Below are 15,198 nucleotides of genomic sequence, written 5' to 3' on the forward strand. Positions count from 1 at the left end.
GATGGAGGTGCCATACAAAAACAGAGCAGAGTGTTCCAAATGCTCTTGAAAAGGGACTTGCTGTGTTCACAGAGAATACACGATGTGCCACACTCATGGGGCACTGAGGGGAATAAATATGTGATACAGACAGTAGCAAAGGAGGACACAAAGGCCAAAGTGCTGGAGGCTGCAATGAATAGAACTACTCCACCTCAGAGCTGTATCCCAAACCTGACAAACCTGATCCAAAAAAATCAACACTTAAAATGAAGCAGTAGGGGCTAGGGATTTAGCTCAGCGGCAAAGCGCCTGCCTGGCAAGCGCAAGGTCGTGAGTTCGGTTCCCGGTACCGGAGAAAAACCAAAAAAAAAAAAAAAAAAAAAAAAATGAAGCAGTTATTTCAGAAGTAGACGATGAAATGCTGAACCTATCTTGCTTTCCAATCAGGTATTCAACAGGGCATTCTCTGCTGTAAGTACAAGACACTGCAGAGTTTTCTTGGTGCCTGGGAAGGTAGGTCTGACTCCAAGCATATTATAGGAGTCAAATAAACTATAGGAGCCAGCAAGTGAAGGGACCACTCCATGCTCCTGTCCATCTTGCTCACCTTTGCATCTGTGTATATATAAAGCTGATGAGAAAAACAACTTCCTCCTGTCCCTACTCCTCTAGCCCACATAGCACAAAGGCCTTGTGGTAATCTGGACTTTGTTCTCCAGTCAAACTGGACCAGCCTAAAGGAAGTAAACTACTCTAGAGACAGCCAAATGTGATCACGGGCTCACATGGCCATGAGAACCAAAGCTAGATGAAAGAATACGTTAAGGAAGACCCGAAGAACTTTCCAGAACAGTATTAAGAATACTCTGGAGATCCAGAGTAACTCAAGAGCAATCCCTTGCACAGCAGGGAACCACTGAGTCCAAAGGTGGCTTCATCAGGGTACCATTTAGTATAGAAATGCCATGAATCATAGGCTACCATGATACCTGAAACTTACTGCCAAAAATAACACTCACCACCTGAAACACTCACCATTTAAGGGAACTATGATTCAAAGATAGCCCAGTACTCCCTAAATGTGGGATTATAGAGCCTTAAAAGATCAAAGGCAGGACTCTTCCCACTATTTTCAGTGATGTATCAGGAACTTAGATATAGACTTCATTTAACAACAAAAAGAGGTAACTGTTTTCCTGTAAGGAAAAATAATTCTTCAACTTTTATATGCCTCACAGTATTGCTGCTTTTCATGCCTCATATCCACAGTGTGTTCCAAGGAGTTGTCACAGAGACAGGGACTCATGGGAAGTATTAAAGTAGACTTGCTTTGGTTATTAATTCCCTTAACAGTAATGAAATCACCTTGAATGTAGACAATCAGCCTACCTTACAGAGGGGCCAATGGCTTATAATAAGCCCCGTGGTTGCATTAAGGAGATAATTCCTTATATGAAGGGTTGTTATCTCTTGCAATTGCTATTAAAATTTCCCTCAGTTCAGCTGTGTTTCTAAGGGTAAAGCCTCTTGGCAGCTCAATACAGTATATAAAAATAAAACTTTGTAAATAAGTGCTAAAACTGAAATGAGACCAGAAGAATGACAAAATACAATGCCAACAAAACTGTGATTAGAAGTGGTTTAAGAAATGAGAAACCCCTTTTCCAAAGTGAGAGAGCTGTTTCCTCTGGACAAATGGGGGGAAAAGATAAAGTGACACATCACTTCTTAAGAACTCTCCATTGTAACTTCACAAAGTCTATAAGCTGTGATGTCCACTGGCCTTCAATAGCACCCCCAATCTCAGTCAGTTACTAATGAAGCCCCCCACCAAGCAGAAGACACAGTATCACTAAAAACTGATTGTGCTTAGTGTCCCTGTCTCCGTGCTCCAAGACTAAAGAAAGGCTGAGCACTTTGTCTCTGTGAGCAGAAATAGCCATAGAAATAGGAGAAAGGTGCTAGGGATCATTCCTCATGTAATTAGTTGAAAAGCAGAACTTGATTGTATTTGCAATAACCATGACCACAGACATTCTGTCCTGGGTCCAAAAGAAACTAGAAATGCTTTGTGGAACTGAGAGAAGGGTCACGCACACAGTGACACATGGTCTGACGTTTCCACAGATGGTTTCAGAATTTAAATCTTATCACTAGGAAGGCTGATCAATCAAGGATAAAATTAATCCTACATTCTCCTATCCTTCTTCCAGAACATTCTATTATTCTTCTGTGGAACAGGAAGAGTGAGAAGTTCTCTCAGAGTAAAACAGACTCTAACAAAGAAAAACATTAACAAGGTTGGCAATACACAGAAAAGCAGACCATCACTTTCTCAACACATATTGCAGAGAAAATGTCCTTTTGTCATTACTCTTAAAGACTAAAGTGAACATTTTTTAATGTAAAGATCTTATCTTTAATTTGAATTCTAGGAAATAGCATCCAAGGTATGTACTTAATGAGCCTAGCACTGTGCCCAACATAAAAGTGGAAATTAGCATGATTTTTGAATCTTCTATACTTAATTCTCATTTTCCAAGACCAAATTGTACAGACTTCATTTATATTTCTTATAACAACTGGCCAACAGATACAAGAAAAAAAAAAGTTCAACATCTCTGGCTATTACAGAAATCAAAATTAAAACAACACTGAGATTCCATCTTATTCCAGAAAGAATGGCCATCACCTAGAAACCAAATAATAAATGCTGGCCAGGTGTGAGGGAAAAGGAACACTTCCATACTACTAGTAGGAAGGTAAACTAGCACAATCACCATAGATATTCCTCAAAAAAATAGAAATTTTATTTGACCCAGATATTCCCCTCAAGGTATTTTCCCAAAACAGTTAAAGATACCATATTGCAGTGATATAAGCATACCCATGTTTATAGCAGCACAACTGACAATAGCTAAATCTTAGAAGTTGCCTATATTTCTACCAAGGAATGAATAAAGAAAATGTGGTGTTTACATACCACATACTACTCTGCCATAGAGAATATATTTCAGTCATTTGTAGGAAAAATGGATGTACCTTGAGGCCACCAATGTTGACTGAAATAAATCAAAATGCATACACTTAAATATTGCATGGTTTCTTTCATATGAGAAACCCAAAAATATAAATCAGTTGAAGAGCAAAATAAAAGACAGATAACAGGAAACAGACTTTTCCCAAAAGAGAAGGGACCAAGAGATGGAAGTAAAGGGGATGAAAAAGAATTAAGATGTGTTGTATACATGTTATCAACTCCCCACAATGAATGTAATCATTATGTAATGCAAATACAGACTAACAGAAATTAAAAATGTTTTAAAATGTGTATTGACTTCAAACCTTGAACTACAGAACCATGTACAGAGCAATCAGATTCTAACATAAACAGATGAATAAACCTGAACACCTAGGAATAGTAGCCAGGTAATGCTAATGTAGGGTACAGGAAAATACATCTTTTTAAATGAATGAAGTGGAAAAATGAATAAAATGAATAGGTGTCCCAGGATATTGCTAAATAAGGTTACCAAAAGACTCAAGAATATAATTCTATTTTTGTAAAAATGTGTATGTGTACACACATCTACAAGTACAAAAAAAAATGAAATTATAACATAATTTCAAAAGTGGTTATCTTTGGGTAGTGGGACTATGACTGACTTTAATCTTCATTTACTTAACTGTACTTTATAAAATTTCTAGAATTAGTATGCACTGCCTAGTATAAGAAAAATATATTTCACACTTTAAAGAAACTGAAGTTCAGAATGTTAAAGCAGCCTAGGCATGTGTGTTTCTCCTTCCTTGCGCTAACCAACATCTTCTCTGGAACTTTGCAGAAATCTTCAGTGATCCAAAGATACAATTAACTCTTCCTTCTAGTGGGGCGTGGTATGGCACACCTGTAATCCCAGCACTCAGAAGGCTCAGGCAGGAGGATCACTGTGGGTTCCAGGTCAACCTGGGCTACATAGTGAATTCAAGGCCAGCCTGAATTACAGAGAAAGACCCTATCTCAAAAAAAAAAGAAAGAAGAAACAAAACAAAATTTTGCTTCTATTCTACAATGTGGGTCCAATAACTCTAAGCGAATGTAAGTTCAAAGACAGAAAAGAGGTACCCATTAGACAATTTTCTTTCTACCTGGGCATAGCGTAAGAGCTTCTCAGTGGCTTCAGGGTCTTTATTCCAGATGAGGTCTTCACAGAGCTGGAGGAGTTCCTTATGGATATCATCATACACTGGGAGGTTGCCTGCATTCACTATCCCCATGTCCATACCAAACTAAAGCCAATAAAAACAAAAGTGAGGATTTCTAGAGATGAAAGATGAAAGATGAATCACAGTTCAGAGAGAAATATTTTAGGCCATGACTTTGGTCATCACTATTTGACTTGCCATTGTAGCCTAAAAGCAGACAATATATAGATGAACAGGGTGGCTGTGCCCCAATAAAATCTCATTCACAGAAACTGGCAGCAAGTCAGAATTAGCCTATCGGCCACTTTGCAACCCCCATCCTAAGTAAAGGCTGGGTTCAACAGGATAAGGAGGTGCTCCCATACCTTGATTGCATGGTACAGGAAAACCCCATGCATTGCTTCTCGAATGGCTTCCATTCCTCGGAAGGAGAAGGACAAATTGGAAAGACCTCCGCTTATTCTGACTCCAGGCAGTGTTTCCTGGCAAACATTTAAAAATGTTAAAAGATTCTCCTACCTTGCCAAAAGCAGCTATCAATCACATCTCTTAGGCTTTACATGTAACAGCAGAAAGTAAAAAACATATGAAGACCAAAGTAATTCAGAGCTTGACACTGCCAGATACAGACCACAATTTTCTATATTACAGTGTCAAAAAGGCACAACTCCATGAATAGCTTTTCTTACTAGACTTTAATCTCCCTAAGGAAAAATGCAAAATTCTACTTTGTCTCTGTGTACAGCTGTAATGCCTTGATTGGGCATAAAATAGAGTATTTCTTAAAATATCTGCTGTATAAACAATAGGAAAGCGGGGCAGAGTGCACACACATTCCCTACTTGCTGAAAGCACAGCCCCTGAAAGGCTTCTTCTTAAATGAACAAACTCTCTAATTCTTTGTCAACAACCAATTGTAAAAGGACAAAAAGCAATTGAGGTTCCCACCATGCCTAAGACAATATCAAGCATTAGCAGGCACATGGAACAATAAGAACTCTCACTGTTGGCTTAAGCACACATTGGTTCAAGCATTCAGGGAGACAGCTTGCCATTATCTAGTACTTTGACCTAATCACCCCACTTCTGGATATATCCTAGAGCAATTCAGGCACATGTACCTAAGATACATATGAGAGAATGTTCTCAGTAGCACTGTTCATAATGTCCAAAAAAAGCTGGAAACAAACCACATGTTAATTAACAGAATGGTTAATAGTAGCACAGTGACACAATTAAATATTGCACAATGAAAATGAATAAATGACAGCTACAGCAACACAGATAAATCTCTAAAATGAGACAGGAAGGAAAAAACACAGAAGTATCTTATGATTGTCTTTACCTTAAGCTCAAAAACAAGCAAAACTAAACCCTACTGCTTAGCTACTCAGTTGATTTTTGTTATTCCTTGGTGGCTCTGCCCTATAGTCATTGAAAATTCTGAATTAGGGAACACTGAAACACTGTTCCTAATGGTTAGGTGCCTGCAATCCTCTGGTCTTGATATTTGCATTAACCCAACAAGGCAAAACCTTGCTTGATGTGTGTTTGTTTAAGGACACCATATTTAATATCGAGTACTGAATCATTAACACTGAATTCATGTCATGGCCAACAGCCATGTAACTCATGCCTAGACAAAGCTTATCTAACACATAACTTCTCCACTAGGCACACCTCCTTACACTCAAAAATGCTAGACAGTGCTAGCACTATGCTTGAGGGTAACTTTTAAAGTGAAATCAACAACAGCAACAAAAGTCCCTAAACGAATAGCTACTGTACAGAAGGAGAGCTGAAGCAAAGCAGACTGTCTTCATGTTCAACCTCATCTGGGAATGTGCAAACACAGTTAACATTTCTGTTATTGAAAAAAAAGAGTAACAATGTAGTATCAGAATCATAAAAATCGGGACGATGACTACTTCATGAAATTCAGAAGGAGGTGTACCCAGAGAAGAAGAGACATAAGGCATTAGCCATATGCTATTCTGGACTAAGTGAAAGCTATTATATCATTCCTAATTATTTATTACATCCTATACTCACGTTTTACATATTCTCTAAGGTTTGTGTTATACTTGCAATTTAAAATAGCATTGTATAAAAGAAAAAAAATTCTCCAAACGTTAGAAAAACAAGAATAGGAGTCAATATTCTCAGAAAAAAAATACATGTTATACTCTAATCATTCACTAGACTCGTGTGACAAATTTGAGGTTGGTCCTAGGTGGAAGAGAGAAAATACTCATACTTACTTTAATGACTTTGGTTGCATGGATAAAATTGATGGCATACCAGTTGTGCTCTTCCATCCCAGTACCAATGGTGAGGATGTTGGGATCAAAGATGATGTCATTTGGATTAAAGCCCACTTTCTTCACAAGCAGATGGTAGGCTCGAGTGCACACACTGATTTTGACGTCTGTTTCTGTCGCCTGCAGAAAGGAGCAAATATGTCATATAAAACAGAAAAGCAAAATGTCACCTATGAGAACAGCATATTGTACTCATCCAAAGCACTCAAGTGTCAATGCTTGGATTTCATAGAAATCCAAATGCTAAGCAGCCTCTAAACATCTATGAAATTATCTCAGAGGAAGACATTAGTTTAAAGGTCCCTTTGTGTTTTCATCAACACATTTTTATACTTTGCATAAAAATTAAATCATATAAATGGTTTATTAATAAAAAGGTTTCTAAATATATGAAATGTGATAAAATTCAACTACTGCTAAAGGAGAGACTAAAAGTAAGTGTGCCTCTTCTGACTTGTGTGCAGGGTGCTAGCATGTCACTCAGGCAACTCTGTCATTTCTTTCTCATACATTCTCACAGCATCATTCTACATAAATTTAAAAATACATATTTATTCCCCATAATCCACCACAGCACTGGCTTATTAACATATGCCCTAAGTTACAAATTAGTATGACCCTTCAAAATAGAGACTCTAGAAGGCAAAACAGACTACAGCAAGGCCGGTGCGCCCAGCTGCTTCCCATCATCCTCAGAGTCGGGGCCTCCTCACCAGCCGTGTCACATCATTTGCTCCTCTACTCCCCCACACACTGCTTCTCTGATGGTGCTGAAACCTGCCAAGCTTGTTGCTACCCTGGAGTCTATTTATTGCTGCCACCGCCCAAAACATGATACAGCTTTGTTCTTTGTATCTGTTAGGTATCTAGCCAAACATCTCTTCTTCCAGAAGCCCAACTTAACCTCTCCAATGCCAGCCCACTGTCACCCTTCCCACTGCCTCTTCTCTTCTTTAAAGCATCTTTCCAAAAATTGTATTAATCTAGCAACTATTCTTTTGATTGTTTTATTGTTGTCAACCTGTCTACCTGTCTTGAGTATATCTCCAGCATGTAAGGGCCAACTACTATAACTGCTGTCACTACTGATTCCAAAAAATAAGTCACATACCATTCCAAAGGGCACTTCTAAAGAAACATGAAAAATGTTAAGATATGACCCAAAAGGATAGGTAGGAATTAACTCACTCATATCTGTCTTTTGATCACTTATATACTCTAGTTAGCTTTTTCCCTTGTTCTTTTTGGTCTCTTTGATAGCTCCCTGAAGCTGGTCAGGTGAGATTTCACCTCCCACTTAGGAAGTACCACTAAACTTAGCTGATTAAGAAAAGGGAAATGGCGCCTGCCTGGCAAGCGCAAGGTCGTGAGTTCCGTTCCGGGTACGGGAGAAAAACCAAAAACAAACAAACAAAAAAAAAAAAAAAGAAAGAAAAGAAAAGAAAAGGGAAATGAAGAAAGGGAGTAGGCTTTGGTGCCCCACTGCAGAAGGCTTTATGAGAGGAAGCAAGTACTCATCACCCTCAAATTTAATGAATTTTTACTTCTGTCATTAATTGGTGGTAAGGTTAAGAAAACAACATTACAAGGTGGGCCAGAAAAAAAGCAGATAGGAGGTCATCTGGAATGCCTCTGGGCTTCAGTTTACCCTTCACTAGAGGGTACAAGAGAGTTCTAGGCCCCAGGTTCAGCAGATAGCACAACTCATTAAGACAAAATATAGGGTTTGGGGCTATCACTACTACTGGTATTTTTTAGTAACCTAGCTTTAATGGTACATAAAGAAGCCATAGTCCTATTCAATTCTCCCTCTCCCTCCCTACCCTCCAGGAATGAATGCTATCTGGCCAAGCTGGACACGCTAAGTGTGAGGCAAAGAGGAGTAGAATGTGGAGTTTAGCAGCATACCAAACAGGGAATCAGTGTGAGATATGCAAGAGCATTCTTGGAGGATAAGAATCTGTTTCCAATCTCCAAAACAGTCACTAACGATAACCTCCACAAAGCTGAGGCCCCTATCAGAATGTTCTCACAAAACCTGGCATAGTATCCCACTTAGCTTCCTTCTATCTGTTGAATAAACAAATGGATGTCAGAGTGACTAAAACTTTGGTGTAACTAGCCTCTTCTAGAGCAGATCATCTCATGCAGCATGTCAGGTTCTCTACAGGCCCATCTTGTCATTCAGGGAGGGCTGTGCAATAAACATGCGCACAGATCTCACATGTCCAGAACAGAAGTGTGGCAAAACAAGATGGGAGTTTCCTCTATCAGAAAGGGCTCTCAACCCTGGGTGCACTATAAAATGGGATGATAGCTAGAAAGGAGGTGTTGCCATGAATGACCCCTGCTGGTGGCTTTCAATCAGAATGTACATGAGAATCATCTCTAAGGCTTTAAAAATTACAAAAGTCGGGCCTCACCCCACACTAGAGTCAGAACCTCAAGGGCTAAAGTCCAAGAGTATATTTTTTTTTAATAAAATTTTCTGGGGAACAAGGGAGGGGGCAGAGGAAGGGAAGAAAGGGAGAAGGAAAAAAGAACAGAAGGAAAAAAGTAGAAACAAAGCTTTTATAAATAAGAAGGGTTGAAGAGAGGGGAGGGGAATGGAGAAAAAAGAAGAATTAAGATATATTATGTACAGTACAAATTCCCTATGATGAATGTGATCATTATGTGTATCAAAAGTGTGCCAACAAAATTAATTAAAAAAATAAAAATAAAACACTCTGCCAGGGATTACTCTTGTCAGAGTGACTCTGCTTCACACTCCTGGCTAAGCACCAAAGATCTAGGCAGCATACCACACCCCATTCTCACTCTCAGAGTTTACCCTGCTTCCAACTTCACAGAGAAAAGCAAGCACAGTCCCCACCCACCAGCACATCAGCCAGTGCACTACAGATCTGCACTTTTCACTTTTCTCTCCTACACTGTGAACCAACTGCTCAGCTCCTGACCTACTGTGGTCCCCTCCACTCACACAGTGACTGCCATCCCTCTAGAGTCACAAGGTCACAAACTGAACAAATGACCCCTTTTTCTCTTGCATCAATTCTTCCCTTTCTACTAGATCATCCCATTAGCTTACAAAAATATGTTGTCGTATCATCTACACACACACACACACACACACACACACACACACACACACACACCTTTTCTTAACCTCAGTGTCCTAACCTCTGTGTCAGGTCACTTAAACTTGCTTCTGTCATTCTTTCTCTCTTGAACCCATACCAACAAAGCTCTTGTCTCCTTGAAAACAGTACAAGAACACAAGTGACCCCATTTAAATCCAACGGTAAATTCTTGGTCTCACCCAATGTGATCTATCATGGCTCTTAAAACAGCTGATTGTACTCTTCTCTTTGAGCTTGTCTTCACTTGGTTTCCAAATGAAGCCTTTCTTCTGGTTCTCTCCTACCAAACAGGCTGCTCGTTCTGAGCGGTCTCTGCCCCAGCCACTAAACATGGCATCTCCAAGGCTCACTTGGTCCTAGGACTTTACTACAGTTGCTCCTCTGGTAAGATCAGCAATTCTTACTCTTTTAAATATCATCTATGTACAAATTCCCCAGTACTTCTCACCTGGATTACAGCAATAAACTCCAATAGTTTTGCTTTATCCCCAACAGACCATTTTCTCCACTTGCTCAAAAGCTTTCAGTGTAACATAGATAACAATGTTAACCAAAGTGGTAACAATGGTTCACAAGGCCCAATGTGATATGAGCTGGTCCCTTCCTAACTTCACATCCTCCCAATCTCCTCTGCTCCTCTCTTCTATTACTTGGGCTGCCCTGCTGTCTTTCAAATGTGACGAGTGAAGGTCTACCTCAAGGATGCCTCAGCCCAGAACACTCTCCTCACCATGTGGCACATTCTCTCACCTTGAGGCTTCTGCTAAACTGGCACATTATTCTACACAGAACACCAACCCACACCCCAACTCTGGTACTCCTTTATCCTCCCAGTTTTCTTCACTTCTCTTCACTGTATTCAACACTACACAACATATATGTATATGCAGTGTGACTGAAAGGTATGATGAATATTAAATATTTTAAAATTAATAATATAAAAGATATATTGCCATTAACCCCTCTCAAATTACTCTCCCTTGCTCTCAACACACTTATCCCATCATTTGCCACTTTTTGAAGCAGTTCTGGAAGTCCTCTTTCATGAGTGTCTTTTTTTTTTGGTTTTTCTCAGGTACCGGGAACCGAACTCACAACCTTGCGCTTGCCAGGCAGGCGCTTTGCCGCTGAGCTAAATCCCCAGCCCCTTTCATGAGTGTCTTTAGCTGTGCTATCCTGGCTGCCTTGATGTCCTGAACTCAGAACGTTTACCTTTCATGGTCATTTCGACTTTGGAGAAGAGACAGAAGTCACATGGTGCTAGACACAGTGAATGAGGCAGATGAGGACACATCCTCATGTTTTTATGCCTTTCTGCTTATCTTTCTATTGGATAATTGGCAGCAGCACTCAGTGAGTTTTTTATTATATCCTGTTGAGAAATTCACAAAAGAGGATTTCCACAACTGCTCGAGAAAGTGGCAGAAACGATGGAGTATTTTGAGGGATATCTATGGTGATGTATCCTTTACAGAAATCCAGTTTTAAAACTGAAACATTCAACGTATATTTTGATTATACAATATATATTATTTGCATATATATGTATACCTTTCATGTATTCTCGTATCTTCCTGAGAATACTGCTATGCTGTATTTTGAATTTCTGCTCAAAAACTAAACCGGTAGCAAGATGCAGTGTCATACAACTGAAATCCAGCACTCAGGAGGCTAAGACAAGAGGATAAAGATTTCTAAGCAGCCTGGACTACTAAATGAGACGCTGTTCCAAAACTCAAAAACAGAACAAAACAAACAAAAACAACCAATAACCACCAAGAAAGAAAAACAAAACATCAAACCCTGATAGTTTTGTTAGTTTAACAGTATTAAGAGGTGAAAACTTTAAAAAATGATTGCATCACAATGGCACTGCCCTCACAAACAGATCAATGCTATTACTGCAAGTTTATTACTTTAAAAATGGGTTTCTGATTTTAAAAAAAGGATAAATTCAGTCTGATTTCTCTTCTCTCTTCACGTGTTCATTCTCCTTTCCAACATGCTATGACACAGTATGAAGGCCCTTGCAAGCTACTAGCACCAAGAGTACTTGCTAGGCTTTAGAACATGAGTCAAATGGTTTTTGTTCATAAATTACCCCCTCTGTGGCATTCTGTTAAAGGAGCAGAAATGGACAAAGATGAACATAAATCACAAAAGGGCAGGAACTAGGTTTTCTTTTGTGCTATCTCCTCAGAGCCTAGAATGTGACCTGACATATATTTGACCCACTACAAAGTAACAGATTGATTTATATTTTAAAGGAACATTAAGATAACAAAAAGAACTTCCAGAAAAAGAAACAAAAACTTATTAGAGGGTTTAAAGGATAATGTAAATATGAAAATCACACACAGAGCAGAATACCAAAATTAGCAAACAGGACACAAAATTATGCAATCTATCAAAAACATCCTAAATCTGAACAATATATATAAAGAAAGAGATAAAACAATTCAAAGTCACTTCCTACAACTGCAGCTGTTTCTTGACTGAATGGGCTGAGTGCCCGGTATAACACCATGGACACAGAAGAGCCAAGTATTCAGAGGACAAAAAATGAATAACCTTGATAGAAACTGTCAAGTGTTAGAATAGCACTGGACTTTTTCCAAATACCAGTGAAAAACAGGACTATGTCAAGCTTGTACTCCTATAACCATAGAATGGTCAGTGAAGTAGGAAAGAGCCACTTGCAGACACACAGGAGCTCAAGAATATTTAATGTCATGTGTTTTTTCATAAGAAGCTACCAGGAGAGCCATTCCATTAAATGAGGGTTTAACCAAAAAATGCGGCAATTATGAGATCTAAAAACTTAAAGACAGGTGAGAGGAACATCTCACTGTGGTAAATTGTGCAGTCAGGCTGCTGAGTGGCCTTTCCAGGTCAAGCTAGCAGTCTTAGGAATTCTTCAAGAAATACAAATGACAGTCCACTTAACGTGTATGGACACAGTGGGTAGTGGAGATTTACATACTAGCAGGTAATCTGAAAGTCAAATATATAGGAAACAATACAAACAAAGAAAACATTAATGTGGAAAACAAGGAAAGGAAAAGCAATCACAGTACACTGCATGACTAAGTTTTTACAATAATATGTAAGCACTAAAAATAGTCATAGTTACAATGTACTATATTGGGAGATCTCAGGTAAAAGTAAAGACGTGTATATGCAGGTAGGCAATAACGAAAAGCTTAATCTTTAACCATCGTTGGCAGTTAATAAAATTTTAACTAGAATTTGAAGACAAAGAGGTAAATGTCACAAGAATCACTTTAAAAAGCTGAAAGCTATGGCCTCTGGGGATGTAAAGGGCTGGGGGCTTTCACTTTTCATTAATAGCCTTATAGAACTATCTGTCTAAATATTTATGTATATTTCTTTGACAAAAACAAAAATTATATCAAAAGGTCCTACCACACTAATCAACTCAGCTTTTCAGACAATCTAATAATATCAAAGTATAAAATATACACACCCTTTGGCCCATTTCTATCAGCTAACTCTAAAAAAAAATCTTTCTCTAAGGAGTCTGGCTGCATAAGAGGTTATTCACTGGCCACTGTTCATGGCACTAAAAATTTAGCGCAAAAAACTAAGATATATATCAAAATATAATGCAACCATGAAGTTATAATCCATTTTTACTGAAATGGAAAGATGCCACAGTGGCACCTGTAATCTCAACACTCAGGAGGCAGGCAGGAGGAGTGTCAGTTCAAAAGTTCAAGGCCACCCTGAACTGAATAACACAGTGAGACCCTGACTCAAAAAAAAATTTTTTTAAAAAAAAGGCCTACATTCTGCCAAGCTAGGAGAAGGAGTTTACAGAATGGCAGATATTATCTCACTTATATACGAATTTCCATTTATCGGAACTTCTACTTTTCTCCATGGCTTCATGGTTTTCACCCTCATTTTACTGAGTTTTCAACTGATTCTTCCTCCAAGAGACCTTATGAAACCATTTTTTAAAAAAGAGTCAACTCTTCCCTGGCAACCTTTCCCTGGGCCTTTTACAGAACAACTCCTGATGCGTGAAACCAGTTCTTGAAGGCCTGAAGCCCAACACTACTGCTTGCTAACTGTGTGACATATAATATCTCAGTGCTTCAGTGCCTCACATGACAAACAAAAATAATGATACTCAAAGAGTATGCTGGGAAGAAAAACTGATTTATTGTGTGCTGTGTACAGCTGCTTGGTGTGAGTCAAAGGTTTGATACGTTAATGATGAAAATTCTCTTTCTTCTGCACTCTTTTTGATTATCTGAATTTTTCTCATGATAAAATGTAGCTTTTGTACAAATCCAGTAACATGTTAAAAACAATTTTACTTCAAAAATTAAAAAACAGAAAGACAAAGTACATATTATCTCACTACTTTTTGTCAGTATGTCTTCACGTGAGACCAGCCCAAATCCCTTCACTGACAACGATTTTTTATTTATACAGACATATTTCTACATACATACTTCCTTAGTAAATAAAATTTGGGGTTGTATCACTTGTCTGTTTTACACTGCTCTATCACCTCATTCTTTTTAGCTGCTGCATAGTATTCTATGTGGCACAAACCAAGATTTACAAGATTTTCCCTAGTGATGGGCATTTAGAATGTTCTTGGATTTTTTACTGGCGGTTTACCTCACTGGTAGAGTGTTGCCTAGAATTTTAGTTCAACCCCCAGGATCACTGTCTTGGTTACTTTTCTCTCGTTGCTGAGACAAAATACCCAGCTCCCAAAATGAAGGAAGGAAAGGTTTATTTAGCTTACAGTTTGTGGAGGTTTCAGCCCATACTTGGCTGGCTCCGAGGCAGAAGGCAGCAAAGCAACAAGAGCAAAGGGGGGAAAGGGCAGCCGAACAGCAAACAGCCAGAGCAAACTGGAGTAATGGCGGCAAGCAGCTTCTTTCCCTGCCTTACTTTGTAAACAGGCTCAGGATGCATACAAAGTAAGCACCCTGGCTTCCTGCTGAGTCACTTAGCCAAACCTCTAGACTCCCCAAGTTGAAACAATATATCAACCATAACAATCACAAAAACAAAAGAATCAATTTTTTTGCTACCACAATGCTACAATGAATGTGAACACATAGCCTCACATACTCAACCTATTACAAGATTATCAGGAAGAAATTAATCACAAGGAATGGATTTTTTTCAACTGTTTTAGATTAAATATTGAATATCCAAATATGTATAAAAAGTATGTGAAGTATAAAACAAGAATTACTGCATATGCAGCACACAGATGAACCATTATTATATAGAAATATAGTTATTTTCCCCCTGTGGTGCTGTGGACTGAATCCAGGGATCTGCACAAGGACTCTAGCACTATCAATATCCCCAGCCTTATTATATTTGAAGCTTCTTCCCATGTGCCCCACTCTGAATTCATGGCATAAATATTATGAGGCTGCCATTTTATCAATCATTATTTTTCTACTTTATAAAGGAAACTAATTTCATTGCTTTGCTTTATTTCTTTTTTTAAAATCGCAGTGCAAATGTAACCTATAATTGTTTCCATT

The 15,198-nt window shown here is 38.6% G+C and overlaps 1 protein-coding gene across 2 annotated transcripts in view; it reads right to left on the minus strand.

The window, feature by feature from the left end:
• Positions 1–15,198, minus strand: part of Mtr (5-methyltetrahydrofolate-homocysteine methyltransferase) — a 101,259-nt gene that overhangs the window by 42,670 nt on the left and 43,391 nt on the right. For both annotated transcript variants that reach the window (XM_005404926.2, XM_005404927.2), the window contains 3 exons: positions 6,450–6,629; positions 4,554–4,670; positions 4,132–4,272 (listed from right to left, as the gene is read on the minus strand). In XM_005404926.2, coding sequence (XP_005404983.1) covers positions 4,132–4,272; positions 4,554–4,670; positions 6,450–6,629 — 438 coding nt within the window. The remainder of the gene's footprint in view (positions 1–4,131; positions 4,273–4,553; positions 4,671–6,449; positions 6,630–15,198) is intronic.

Source organism: Chinchilla lanigera, unplaced genomic scaffold (genome assembly GCF_000276665.1).
Source record: "Chinchilla lanigera isolate Chin_1 unplaced genomic scaffold, ChiLan1.0 scaffold00091, whole genome shotgun sequence".
Taxonomy (NCBI): domain Eukaryota; kingdom Metazoa; phylum Chordata; class Mammalia; order Rodentia; family Chinchillidae; genus Chinchilla; species Chinchilla lanigera.